Source organism: Sphaerodactylus townsendi, linkage group LG01, assembly GCF_021028975.2.
Source record: "Sphaerodactylus townsendi isolate TG3544 linkage group LG01, MPM_Stown_v2.3, whole genome shotgun sequence".
NCBI classification, from domain to species: domain Eukaryota; kingdom Metazoa; phylum Chordata; class Lepidosauria; order Squamata; family Sphaerodactylidae; genus Sphaerodactylus; species Sphaerodactylus townsendi.
In genome coordinates this window covers 153,435,148-153,449,147 of record NC_059425.1, presented here as the reverse complement: position 1 = coordinate 153,449,147, position 14,000 = coordinate 153,435,148, and the positions used below count along the sequence as shown (strand labels likewise).

The 14,000-nt window shown below is 42.4% G+C and overlaps 1 protein-coding gene across 2 annotated transcripts in view; it reads left to right on the top strand.

Annotated features, from left to right (window-relative positions):
* DLGAP2 (DLG associated protein 2) overlaps positions 1–9,426 on the top strand; it is a 164,929-nt gene extending 155,503 nt beyond the window's left edge. For both annotated transcript variants that reach the window (XM_048497715.1, XM_048497706.1), the window contains 2 exons: positions 2,006–2,158; positions 6,691–9,426. In XM_048497715.1, coding sequence (XP_048353672.1) covers positions 2,006–2,158; positions 6,691–6,909 — 372 coding nt within the window. In that variant the 3' untranslated portion in view covers positions 6,910–9,426. The remainder of the gene's footprint in view (positions 1–2,005; positions 2,159–6,690) is intronic.
* Positions 9,427–14,000: the final 4,574 nt, after the last annotated feature.

Genomic DNA, 14,000 nt, shown 5'->3' with positions numbered 1-14,000 from the left:
CCACTGTAACACATTAGCACTCCTACGTTCTCGATTCTTCCATGATTTCTTGAGCAGTGTTTGAACGTTTTCTGCAAACCCTACTTGCTTTTTTACTAGAAACACTTAAGATATCAATTCCCAAACGGTGGTTAAGGAATTATCTGTGGATGATCAGAGGTTTGTTTTTTTGTTGTTGTTGTTTTGGCCCGGAGTGGATAAGATTGTTGTGGCTGGGTTCTATTGAGAGCAATAAAGATTTGTTGATTTGTGGCCATTAGAAGTGTTTTACAAAGGTGTTTTCCCCACAACCAATATATCATGGGATAAGGAAGTGAACCATCCCGGTTTGGCCATGACTTCCGCATGGCTTCTGGGTCCCACTCAGGCTTGGTCCACGAGATTTGCCTCATCCCACGGCCTTCAAAAAACGAAAATATTGGTGGTTATGTTGAAAGAGTCCATGCCAATCCACTCCCATGCAAATAACGCAAGTTTATTTTTCTGGCTTCGCCACCTACTCCCCCCCCCCCCCCCCAGCTGCAGCCAATCAGGATGTCAGAAAAAAGAGGACCTACAAAAACATACGCAAAAACATACGCAAACTAAATGATGTAAACGTAAACACTCATGTGGAAAATGAAAATAAACCGGGGGCTCTTGCATAATTCGCTGGAGTTCTTCCTCCCGGCCTGACCATGTTTGATCTGCAGTAATGTTACTGCAGCAGACCGCAATTAAATGCGCCTAGTACTCTTTTCAAATTCCCGCAGCTTAAAAGTCACTCTCTGCCCTCATGTTGTATTGGTAGTTCTATAGAAATTGACAGATATGATCCAATCAACTACGCAAGTTTGTATCTCTACTTCAATATTACATCACTAGTTCAATATGACAGAGGGAAAAAAACATTAAAAGTCCTTTTAAAAATGAAAGAGGAGGGGAAGGAGAAAACGGCCAAAGGGGAGGCTGGGCAACTACACAGAGCATGGATAAAGGTTAGGTGTCAACAAAAATGGAAGATGAAAAAATTACTGGAGCAGGTGCCATTACCTGAAGGAACAGAAACATTGTACCCCCCATACACAAAGAACCACATTTTTCAGACAAATTAGAGCTGTAGAACACATGATTGTTACTGCAGCAGTGTTTTGTCAATTTCCAATATAAAAGCAACTTGCCTTGTCAATTTCACTCATACACACACAGATAAGATCTCTGTCTCGCTCTCGCTCGCTCTCTATATATGAATAAATGGTGACAGTGTGTGAAATAGTGTTGGAGCCTCCAACACCAGTAACTCTGACTGAGGGGTGATTAGGCTCTTTGAAGGGGACTTTGTCTGCTGATGTCTCTGTATATAAGAGTGGACTTTGTGATGTGAAATGGTCATTGCTCTCTATTAGGGCTGTGTTTTTTGTGAAAGCCAAAACAAAAATAAACCCCCAAAAGCAGTTTTTCACGTTAGTTTTGGCCCCAAAATGGCAACCATTTAAGAGAGCTGAGAAGCAGATCCTTTAAAAATGCCTACTTTTTCTGGTACTTTTCAGGCTGCTTCAGCCCCACCGGACATTAACAAATTTGGGGCGGTAGGGGGATGCAGAGATGGATGCCAGGGTGTGTTCAACCAATCTCTGCACTCAGCTTTCCTTCACAGGCAGGGTTGACAGCAGACCTGAATGCAGGGGTCGACTCCGCCAATCCCTGCATTCAGCTCTGCAGGTCAGAATTTTTGGGGGGGTTTGGCCTCAAAAAACTTGAAACATATTTTGAAAAAGTATGGAGGTTTGGCATTTTTCAGCTTTTTTGAAAATTTCCAGGTCTTTAAATCCAAAACCTGAAAAATACAAAGAAAATGGTGCACACCCTTACCCTCTCTATATTTTTTAAAGAGGCAAGTATGGTAGCCTGACCTACTTGTAACTATGAACTCTAAGTGACATGTACGTTAACAGTTTTATGATATACTTAATGTTAATAATTGATGTTCTTATTATTTATACCTACTTTGTTTAATGTTTACCAGGATCCCAGTGCCATGCCACGGCCAACTTCGCAGGATCTAGCAGGATTCTGGGACTTGTTACAGCTGTCTATTGAAGATGTCAGTATGAAGTTTGATGAACTGCACCAGCTGAAACTGAATGAATGGAAAATAATAGAGTCACCTGAAAGAAAGGTAAGAATATTGCAATCTTGACATCACCGAACCAAACCAAAATCCTGAAAATAAAAGTTGCACGCGAATGTCTGCACAGGGAGGGATTAGGTTCACACAAGTAGAGACCTGCAAGAAACTTGTGGGTAGGCAGAGACTTGAGAACTACCCCACTTACTTTTAGGAATGGAGCAGGTCGGAAACCTGCCTGCGTTGCCTGGACCTGGTGGGAACTACATTTTCCTGGGGCTCCTGGGAAATGTAGTTCCCACCAGGCCCAGGCAACGCAGGCAGGCTTCCAACCTTCTTCTCCAGCCTGCTCCTTTCCTAAAAGCAAGTGGGGGGGGGCGCCGTGGGGGGAGGCGCAAAAGCCAGAGTGTGCACACATCAAAAACAAAAAATAGAAACACACATACATATTCACACTGTGACTAAAAATTTATGGTGAGCAGAACCATATTTTTCCTCCAGAATTAGCGTTCACGCGCTTGAATGGCATCTCTTGCACTTCTGTGTTGAATATCAGTTTGCACTTCCAATTTCCACAGAAATCCAGTGGTGTTCCTATTAATGGACTATTAATGGACAAGGTTGTACTCCTTGCTTTAGGACAGGAATGTGTAGATGCCATCCTGTCCCCTGGCCCTTCCCCGAGTATTCACCATCTGATTCAAGAAAGTAAGCAGGGGCCATTTTAAAGGAAGAACCCATGATTGGCTGCCTTCATACAAGTGAAAGCGTGTTTTACTCAGATCCTCCTCATCACTCACTGGAATAAGATCCAGAACCCACTTCAGCTGTGAGGCAGTGGGGGGGATAAGGGGGCACCAGAGCAGTAGAACACCCATTTCTCCCTTGGTCTGTATCCCTGCTTAGAAATTACAGCGAAGGAATGTACAATTGACTGTTCTTTGCACATACATTGAATAATTCTCATGTGGCATTCTCTGCAAGCACAGACGAATATGCGATACAGACCCCGCATTGATCCGGGTACTGGTCTCCAGCTTCATTCACAAAGTGAACACACGTTGACCCTTTCTTCCAAACATCTATGTCCATATACATGTAGAATGTACACGTGTTCAATGTAACAGGCAGACAGGGCTTTTTCCCTCTATGTGCATTTCATACTTCCTTTTCCACATCGGACATCTTTTCCTGTATGCATGTTATTCCCCCTTGAGCTTCTTCTGTGTTCATGTGAGTGTTTATATTCCCCACCCTCTCTTCCTTTTGTATGTGTATGCGTGTTTATGTGTTTGGTTCTGCCTCCCACGGCAGCCATGTTGTACTGGTGCCTCCCACCTTGCCTCAGAATTCCAATGGTGCCCACAAGCTCAGAAAAGTTGGGGGAGCCCCGTATTAACCACTATAATGACAACAGGTGAGATTGGTTTTTTTTAATAAATTTACATAACTTCCCAATATAAACTAAAAGCCAGATTCAAATCAAACCTTGCTTTTGAGCCCTGGATGGAGGAGACAGGGGTCTGATTTGAAACTCACTAATACCACAACTTTCTTTGGAGAGGCAATGTAAAAATAACAGACACAACGTTAAATACAGTGACGTGTACCACAAACATCTCCCCTTGTGATATAGTCAATTGATTTGCTGGGCCTTACTTCTGCATACCAAAAGAAAAAAAATTGTAGTACATAATGGATGGCTTGAGTACATAGAACAAAGATGTGTGGCCAGCTGCAATCTCATATTCAGCGGAGACCAAGCACTGCAGAACTGTTCTAATTAAAAACCTCTCTTTCAGGCAATTTCTGGCCACTTATACACGGAGAGTTCGGTGAGAGAAGAGAGCGAGGGTCCCCTCCAGGCACTGTTATGTCCTGTTGATTTCAGTGGGAGAGTTAAACATATATCTCCCTCATTCAAATTAATGGAACATAAAATACGCTTAATTTGGGCTGGATCATGCCCTTTCTTTCTAAATATAGGCCCTTTACTCATGGAGCACTTACCTCAGACCTGTTAGCTATGCAGTGGGGCTGAAGTGTGATCACCTTGCATTTCCCTGTTCATACATCAGGAGACAGGCCAGCCCACCCTGCAGCAAGTCTCAACAGGCAACTGTTTCATGGGTCTCTAAACTCTGCCCCTCTTAAAGGCACAGATCTCATAACACTCAGTAGTCCCAATACTATAAAGCTGATATCCCCCCTTTCCCTCCCCCCCTCCCTCTCTCTCAGCCTGTCTCTCGCTACTACCGCAATAGAGGGGCTTGTTTTTAAAAAGAGGCTTGTCTGAAAAAAAGTTTTTAAAAGCCCTCCCGATCATCAGGAGGGCAGAAACAGAGTGGGGGGAGGTGGGCTGGAGCCAGAAACAGTCCCTGCTTGTGATGCTCCTTTCAAAAGCCAACTCTGTTGTGTCAATACATTGATATATCAAAATGAGCATTAGAGAAGCAGGAAGAAGCCAGCAACATGTAATGGGGCAAGGGGGAAGGCATGGACAGTAGTGTGAGGAGTGGGAAGGGTGGAACTAGGCAGGCTGACCTTGGGTGGAAGGAAGAAATCCAGGGCAAAGCTGTGCTCACTGGAAAATCTCCCTGTTCTGGCAGCAAAGTAAAATTAAATTCATGCTACAAGTGGTCACGCTTGCTGCAGGGAGACTAGAAAATCTTTCTAGATAGCAGGGCTTGAGGAAATAACGTCCATAAGAGTAGCAGTGGCGTAGTGGTTAAGAGCAGGTCAGGGACATAGGTATAGATTTGTTATGGGGGGGTTTGGAGGCAGGGCCATGCTCCCACCTGCCCCTGGGGGCGTGGCCACACCTCCCCAAGCCCCGCCCCAGTCTCAGTGCTTATAAAAGCAGCTTTCCGAGGCCAGGGACAGCAGACTCCCCTGCCCCACCCTCCCCCAACCCCCTCCAGCTGGGTTTCCAGCCAGCAGCCCCTTCTGCCTTCCCTTCTGGACAGAGGCAAGGGAAAATGGAGCCCAGTGCAAAATCTGAGTTTTGCGCCCCCCCACCATGGGCGGCCGCTGTGATGTTGGAATGCACCCCCAAACAGCATCACTTTCAATGGTGTTTAAACTAGAGAGCCCAAATTCTCCTTTTAAATCCACCTTAAAGGGAGAATCTGGAGTCCCCAGTTAAAACAACATTGATGCTGTTTTGAGGTGGATTATCCCCCACCCTGGAACAGCATCACCTTCAATGTTGTTTTAATTGGGAACCTCACATTCTCCCTTTAAATCCATGCTGAAGGGGGTGGATTTAAAAGGAGAATCTGGGGAAACTTGGGGGGTGCCTGCTGTCAGGGGTAGAATTGTTAAGCTAGCAGCACCAAACTTTCAGGGTATCTTTAGGAGACTCTCCTAATGATACCACCCAGGTTTAGTGAAGTTTGGTTCAGGGGGTCCAAAGTTATGGCCCCTCAAATGTGTAGCCCCCATCTTTTATAGCTCCCATTGGAAACAATGGGAAATGGGGCACCTCCTTGGGAGTCCATAACTTTGGACCCCCTGGACCAAATTTCACAAAACCTGGGTGGTATTAGTAAGAGACTCTCCTGATAGTACCAGCCATGGTTGGTGAAGTGTGATTCAGGGGGTCCAAAGTTATGAGCCCTCAAATGTGTAGCCCCCATCTTCTACTAGCTCCCATTGGAAACAATGGGGATGTGGCACCCCCTTTGGGAGTCCATCACTTTGGACCCCCTAAACCAAATTTCACAAAACCTGGGTGGCATCATCAGGAGAGCCTCTCAAAACATCCCTGAAATTTTAGTGCTGCTAGCCTAAAAATTGCACCCCCTGCAGACCAAAAACAAAAAACACTTTAAAATATCAAAAAAACCCACAAACGAGGCGGGCGGAGCTTCAGACATGAATGGGGGGGTTGAACCCGAGAAACCCCCCCTTACCTACGTCCTTGGAGCAGGTGTACTCTAATCTGGAGGAACCGGGTTTGATTCCCCGCTCTGCCGTCTGAGCTGTGGAGGCTTATCTGGGAAATGCAGATTAGCCTGTACACTCCAACACATGCCAGCTGGGTGACCTTGGGCTAGTCACAGATCTTCTGAGCTCTCTCAGCCCCACCAAACTCACAAGGTGTTTGTAGTGAGGGGGGAAGGGTAAGGAGTTTGTAAGCCCCTTTGAGTCTCCTATAGGAGAGAAAGAGGAGATATAAATCCAACTCTCCTTCATATAAGAAATCTTGTTGTGACCGACGTTTGCCCCCATCATGCAGCAGATCCTTGTGCATAATCGACCATAGTAATTTCTTATGGGGTTCAAGTGGAGCTTGTGAAATTTATTCCTGCTGCTGTACCTGCCGAGCCTGATTGTAAGGTTGTTCAGCTGAATAATTATTAACTTAGGAAGTTTGATAAGTTTGATAACAAATATCATTTAGTAAAGGGTATTTAATTTTCACAGGTATATTGTATTTGAAGACTTGGTTTTTAATCTATTCTTTTGCTGCTCTGCCTTTTCTGATTTGGCTTGGTGATGCTTCATTTGGAAGAACTCTGGCAAATGGTGGGAGGCCTGTATTTTAATTCTTCTTTCTTTTAAAAAAACGTTCTTTGTAGGAAGAAAGAAAAGTTCCTCCTCCTGTACCAAAGAAGCCCCCAAAAGGAAAATTCCCTATTGCAAGAGAGAGGTCTCTAGATCTGCCTGACAGACAACGTCAAGAAGCCCGAAGACGGCTAATGGCCGCCAAAAGAGCAGCCTCGTTTCGGCAGAATTCAGCTACCGAGCGCGCAGACAGCATTGAGATTTATATCCCAGAGGCTCAAACGAGGCTTTAAAGACCAGAATGCTGCATAGTTTCTTCTTTTTTTTCAAAGGACAAAGCAAAGCAAAATGCTTGTACAGTTTGTCTCCTCCTGGTAAGACTTGGTCACATTCTCTTCCCTTCCCACCGAATGGGCCCTTGGTGTTGTGACCCTTGTGCTACCTGCACAGTGGAATGCTTTTGAGTTCCTCAGAATTTGCTGAGCCTGTTGCAAGAACTACAGTTCTTTTCCCATTTTTTGTATTTATTACCAGACTAAACAATCAGCTCCAGTGGATAAGGCTTCTTGAGACCTTACTTATCCAATATGTTCTCAGAGGACAACGAGAAACACCTCTTGAGATGGAACCCAGCTTACTTTTTTGTTATTTATATTTTTATAAATGATGTGATAACTAGGGTTAAGAATATTTAAAAAAACTTTCAAATGGGTGCATCTCACCATTCACCAGAGGCATTAGCTAATCCAAGTAGAAGGTGCTACAAATGTCGTGCAAGAAAGAAAGAACCCATCTCTCCCCCACCCCACCCGACCTCCAGTTTCCTTGCTTTGTACCCAGCTAAAGTTTTTGCCCATGTGCTCTGCTGTTTTGCTCATCTTCGTTACTGCAAAATAACACGAGGCCTATCATCTCACATCAAGTTGAGTTTTTGGAGATGAACAGGGATATCCAGCCATGAAACTCCAAAGTTCATCAGGAACTAACAACAACAAAAGCATAGAAATATCTGGTTGTGATGGGAACATCTAGCCGAGTGAGAAATATGCATCATTTCAAGCATCCAGAAATCTGATGGGGAAAATAATGCAAGAGGACTTGATTAATAAAAAAGAAAAGAAAAGGAAAGCCTTAAGAATTTAGATCTTCTGTAGCAAGATATGAAAAGTTCTATTACTCCTTTGGAACACTTGTTACATTTTCAACAATTCTTTTATGCTGTAGTTATTTTGTTTACAAACATGGAATTTTTTTTTTAATTTCAAAAGCTGTGCTACATGTAATATTTGAAAGTCTCAAAATGCTAGAATCAATTGAGTTTCCAGGGTATCCTTTAAAAGTAAACAAAACAAAAAAACACTAACAAAAAACCTTTGCTTGTTTAAAATACCAGTTGTGATGTTGTAACCAGTTTAAGAAATATGAATGTGAGTGGTAAGTATATCTCAGTTTAAATGGTAATCTTAAGGTAACAAAAGGTGAACTGTGGTTTACATTTGTAATTTTGTTCACATTTCCTTTCCTATGCAGTATTAGTTAAAGATAAGAGAAAGTCTTTTGACAGTTGTACCAGATTTATAGGGACATGATTTCAAGAGATGTGTGATTTCTAACTGTGGGAAAGTGCCCCCCCCCTCCCCCCGTCTTAGTTTAATACCAAGGAAAAGTTAGGAATATTATGCTTGGGCATGAACCACACTCTTAATAGTGTTATTCAGCTTATTTATCTTTCCAAGGTTCTGATCATAATTCTCTGAAATCTTCAGAAGACAAGCACACACACACACACACACACACACACACACACACACACACACACACACACACACAAGGGTTCAGATTGAACCACAATATAAAAACTGAACTGCATTCTTGAGACAAGTTTCTGTTATCAGTTTTAGTTGAACAATCTGTATTTAGCCATAGGCTGAACAGCTTCTTAAGTGATACTACAGCACTTTGGTTCCTCACTTTAATGAGCACTTTAAATATGTACTTTGCAAGCCCTTCCTTCCACCACGCAACTGCAAAATGCTAGACGTTATAGGAAGTTAGGCAGATTCAACATGGGGGTTCTCTGCTTCCCCTCCCACCCCCCACCCCCCCTTTCCTCCAATGTATTTTGTTAAGCATGCATTCTGTTTTAGGGCAAAGCTGATATAAGCATGTTTAGCTTCAAGATATGAATCTTTAGAGTTGAATGTTTGCGAAAGGAGGGGACCCTGTAAATTGAGCCTAATATCTTGTGTAAATTTTACCAAATAGCCTTAAACTGCATTTGGAAGCAAAAAACCAAGAGGAATGTATAACATTAAAAATGCAAAATAATAATAATAATCCTAAAATGTTCTTCTGTAATGATTAGGATATTCCCCTTCTCCAGTGTGTTAATAGAAGTTCTCGGAAAGAGCCGACTACCGGGTAGTGTATAAGATTAATGCTGCTTACTGTTCTGTTTTAAATGCAAGTATTTTTGCAGGTATCTTTAAAGATTAGATTTTTTTTTCAAGCGGAGCTGCTACATAGAAGTAACTACATGAAAGTAAAAGAATAGAATATGCATTTCCTAGAGACAGCAGATTTGAAACAGATCTCCCTTTCCCTCTCTTCCCTTTCCCACCATACCTAATGCAGCTGATCTGTTTTTATCTCATTTAATCAATAGGTAAGGCCAAATCACATTTGCTTTGCTCATTTGTGCAGAGCAGGAACTGATGGTCATAAGGCAATGTGCTGCATTTGATTCATTCATCATATTCCATGCAAAAAAAGAAGAAGAAAGCAAACTTTTATCAAGACTCCAAATGTAACCTCTGGTCTAGTGTATAAAACTGTATAAAGATTGGATACTTTGGAACAGGGGTCTGCTACCTGTGGCTCTCCAGATGTTCATGGACTACAAATCCCACCAGCCCCAATTGGCTATGCTAGCAGGTGCTAATTGGAATTGTAGTCCATGAACATCTGGAGAGCCACAGGTTGCAGACCCCTTTGGAATGTGAAATTCTTTTGCTCAATGCAAATGGTTCTTCTGCACCACATGAATGAAGTCTGAACAGCAGGCTGTAAAACTGCTGTTGCAACATGTCAGTGAGGACTTGTTCTGCACCAGGCGTAGGGTTGCCAACCTCCAGGTAGGGGCTAGATTTCTCCTGGGATTACAACTGATCTCCAGGTGACGGAGATCAACTGGTTGTTGTGGGCTTTCTGGGCTGGGTGGCTGTGATCTGGTAGATCTTGCTCCTAACGTTTCACCTGCATCTGTGCCTGCCATCTTCAGAGGTGCATCACAGAGACTTCTCTGAAGACACCAGCCACAGATGCAGGAGAAACACTAGGAACAAGATCTACCAGATCAGAGCCACACAGCCCGGAAAGCCCACCACAACCAGTTGAGTTCGGCTGTGAAGGCCTCCAACAACACATTGACAGAGATCAGTTCACTTGGAGAAAATGGCCATTTTATAAGGTGGATTCTGTGGCATTACAACCCACTAAAGTCCTGCCCAAGCCCCAACATCCTCAGGATCGGAAACCCCCCCCCCCCATTTCCTAACTCAGAGCTGGCAACCCTGACTGCCATTCCAAAGGGAATTTCCTTAAAGAAAAGCTATTTTCCTGTTCATACAAAACCTTTGCTTTTGTCATTTTTACTTCACTTTCCATTTTTAAAATCAATATCAACTCTTACTAATGAGTAAGGCACAAAGTATGAAGAATAGACTAGGCCAATGGGATCAAGCCGAACGCTAATTTGCATGTATTGTCCCTGTCGTGATGGGAAGACACTGAATATGAGCCTTTGCCTCAGTACATCCCCCTGTTTGTTCCACCTCTGTTCCAAAGAAAACTATTTAAAATGTAAACCAGATGCCTTCTGCAAACTCTGATAAAATGTTTCCTGTTCACAAATCAAGTTTTTAAGTGCAATATGTTCATATATTTTTTTTGTACAGGGAAGATTTAAACAATAATGGCAGTTAATAAGCCATGCTTCTCATGTATTGTACATTAATTTGTTGGGGGGAAATGAAAGTAATGTTTTTAATACTCATGTTGCAAGTGAGTCAGCCCCAGTCGTGAATAAACTCTACAGAGTTATTAACAGATGTGGTCCAAACAAAATAATTTAAAATATAAATAAAAGGTATAAAATTCAATTTTATACCACCATAGTGGCAAGGGCTACTGTGTTCAGGTAACCTTACATCTTGATGTAGTTACCAGGTTGGAGATTAGAATCCATAAAGTGGCAGATGTCATCTGCCATCTAGCAAAAACTTTTGTTGTTTGTAAAAGCAAAATTCTTAAAGATGTTACACTGAATGAGGGCCCTAATTCTGTGTTTGCTTACCTGTGAGTAACAATTTAATCCTTGTCAGAATTGCACCCTTCTAACTCCATTGATGTCAATGGGCTTTGAAAGATTTAACCTGGCTTAAGGTAGCACTATAAATCTCATTGAAAACTATAGGACTGTTGTAAGTCAAAATGCCCAAGGCTGGACTGTATTGTCTGTCTCCGGTTAAAGACAGAAAGGAACCTAGATGTGTTTTCCAGTGATCTCTGTGATTGTTTGCTTCCATTTCCATTCCACTGTTTGGATATGTTTTGTGTGTTGCTATTGGATTGATCTGAATGGCCTGTCATTTAACAATGAGAAATATCACTGAGAGTAAGACCAAAAACAGCATTTTGGTTTAATTTTATTTATTTAAAACACTTTTATGCTGCCTTTCCAGCTAGTCAGAATTCACAAGGCAGCAAACATAAAAACCATTAAAACAGCTGAGCAGTTAAAAATACGTTTAAAACTGTAAAATAATTAAAAACATAAACAACACCAGAAGGAGGGCCCAGTAACCATTATTGGGAGTATGCTAGATTAAACAAAAATGTCTTCACCTGCTGACAAAAGATACTGAGAGAGAGAAAACGTGTTCATTAAAAAAAAACCCAGTAATTTCTTATTGTGTGTTGAATTTAAATCCACAAGCTCTCAAGAATATGGAGGCAAGTTGTAGTATTCATGCAAAAGAGTTTTAGACAGTAACAGCTATTGTTGTTATTCAAAAAGTCATGCTGCTAAATGTGTACTTTTAAAGGTGCTCACGATAGCCTGTAATCCAGAGGCTTATGTATATTTAAGAACTTCCCTGTTCTAGACATCATTCTATACCTACAAAGAAAAAGAAACCAACCCTATTCCAAAATAACCTGTCTTTAGCAGAAGAGAACAGGAAGTAGTGTTAAGCAGGTATTCCATCTTTATTCCATGGGTTTCGCTTGGACAATCTTCCAATCCTTTTCAAGGAATTTGAAACAACCCAAAGATTCAGAACAGAGCCCATTTCCCAGATCCGGGGAGGGAAAAGTAGCAACATAAAAACAGAAGCCACAAAATAACAGAAGTCCCTTCAAAATTAGCTCATTCTTTGTCTGCTGAAAACTTTTAAAAATACCTATGCATATGTTTTGTATTGAAAGGCAGTGTGGTGTAGTGGTTAAAGTGTTGGACCAGGATCTGGGAAACCCAGGTTCCAATCCCCACTTGTGCCACGGAAGCTTGCTGGGTGACCTTGGGCCACCCTCATTCCTGACCCTCGTTAGTATTTGGATGGGAGACCTCCAAGGAATACCAGGGTTGTAACACAAAGGCAGGCAATGGTAAATCACATCCTAGAAAACTATTCAAGGTCACCCTAAGTCAACTGGGACTTGATGACCAAAAAAAAAAAGTATCATTTTAGCACACAACTTTTGAAGTGGATTTATAACTTGTTTCCTTGGCTTTTGCATCCCAGAAGTTTGCTTTTTCTAAAGTCCCTGAATCTCAGAGTCAGATATGTGCATTACGGGACTTTAAAAAAATGAAAAACAAGGGAAAAATGCACTGAATTATTAATTGTAACTTTAGTATATTAAACAATGTAGGATCTGATCTAATGACTGGCTTCTGCTATGCAAGTCATCTTGCTCTGATGGATGGTGGAAGGAGTCTAGCAGAGCAAGGTTCCTTCCTCCAGCGCAAGAACATAAGAACATAAGAACTAGCCTTCTGGATCAGACCAGAGTCCATCTAGTCCAGCACTCTGCTACTCGCAGTGGCCTACCAGGTGCCTTTGGGAGCTCACATGCAGGATGTGAAAGTAATGGCCTTCTGCTGCTGCTGTTGCTCCTGAGCACCTGGTCTGCTAAGGCATTTTCAATCTGAGATCAAGGAGGATCAAGATTGGTAGCCATAGATCAACTTCTCCATAAATCTGTCCAAGCCCTTTTTAAAGCTATCCAGGTTAGTGGCCATCACCACCTCCTGTGACAGCATATTCCAAACACCAATCACACGTTGCATGAAGAAGTGTTTCCTTTTATTAGCAAGGCACTTCATCTAAGAAGCAAGTCACTGGATTCAACCCTATATTTTATTAAACAGTGCAAAATTAAACTTTAAAAACAAGAGCTTTTAACTTGAGATGTCTGTCCCTATTTTAACCTTTAAATCTCATTGGGTGTGATTCCATAAAACGGCAAATACTATTAACAATGACATGCGGCCATTTTACAAAATTGATCACAGGCTTTTATGCAGGTGGACCCAATCTTGTCCATTCCAGTCTGAAAAAGAGAATCAGTGCCAGGCAGAATAGACAGAGTTGGGCTATGGAGACTGACAGTCTCATCTAGGATATAGCAGCCTTGTGCGTTCAAAGAATTGGAAGCAATTACACATTGAACTGTGCACTTTAATTGTATTGCGTTCAGTGGGGTGGGGTGCAAGTGTTCATAACTTCTGCTGGACTGTGTTCAAAGTGCCTGTGCCTTTTATGTTCTCGTCCCCCTTTTCTCGCTCATCCCAATTACACATAACATTTGGTTTCTGCACTTGTACCTAACTATGAAAGGAATGAGAATGGACCATACATACCAGCATTCAGCAGTCCCAACCCAATGCTTGAATATTGTGCTGGTCTGAAGGGTAGGAGGAAATAGACAGCTAGCTCAGTGCCTATCCATACTTCTTCTGCCCCATACGTCTTATGGCACCATCATTTGCAACCAGTGGGGACTATTTACCTCAGAAATAGTGGTTGCACCATTCACGTGCATGTGGATAGACCAGTGGTTCTCAACCTGGGGGTCGGGACCCCTTTGGGGGTCGAACGACCCTTTCACAGGGGTCGCCTAAGACTCTCTGCATCAGTGTTCTCCATCTGTAAAATGGATAAATGTTAGGGTTGGGGGTCACCACAACATGAGGAACTATATTAAAGGGTCGCGGCATTAGGAAGGTTGAGAACCACTGGGATAGACCAACTGGAAAAAAGCTAAAGGGAGACTCCTGTGAGTTTCTTTCATTCTCTCCTCATCCCCTCTTTCTATCTAT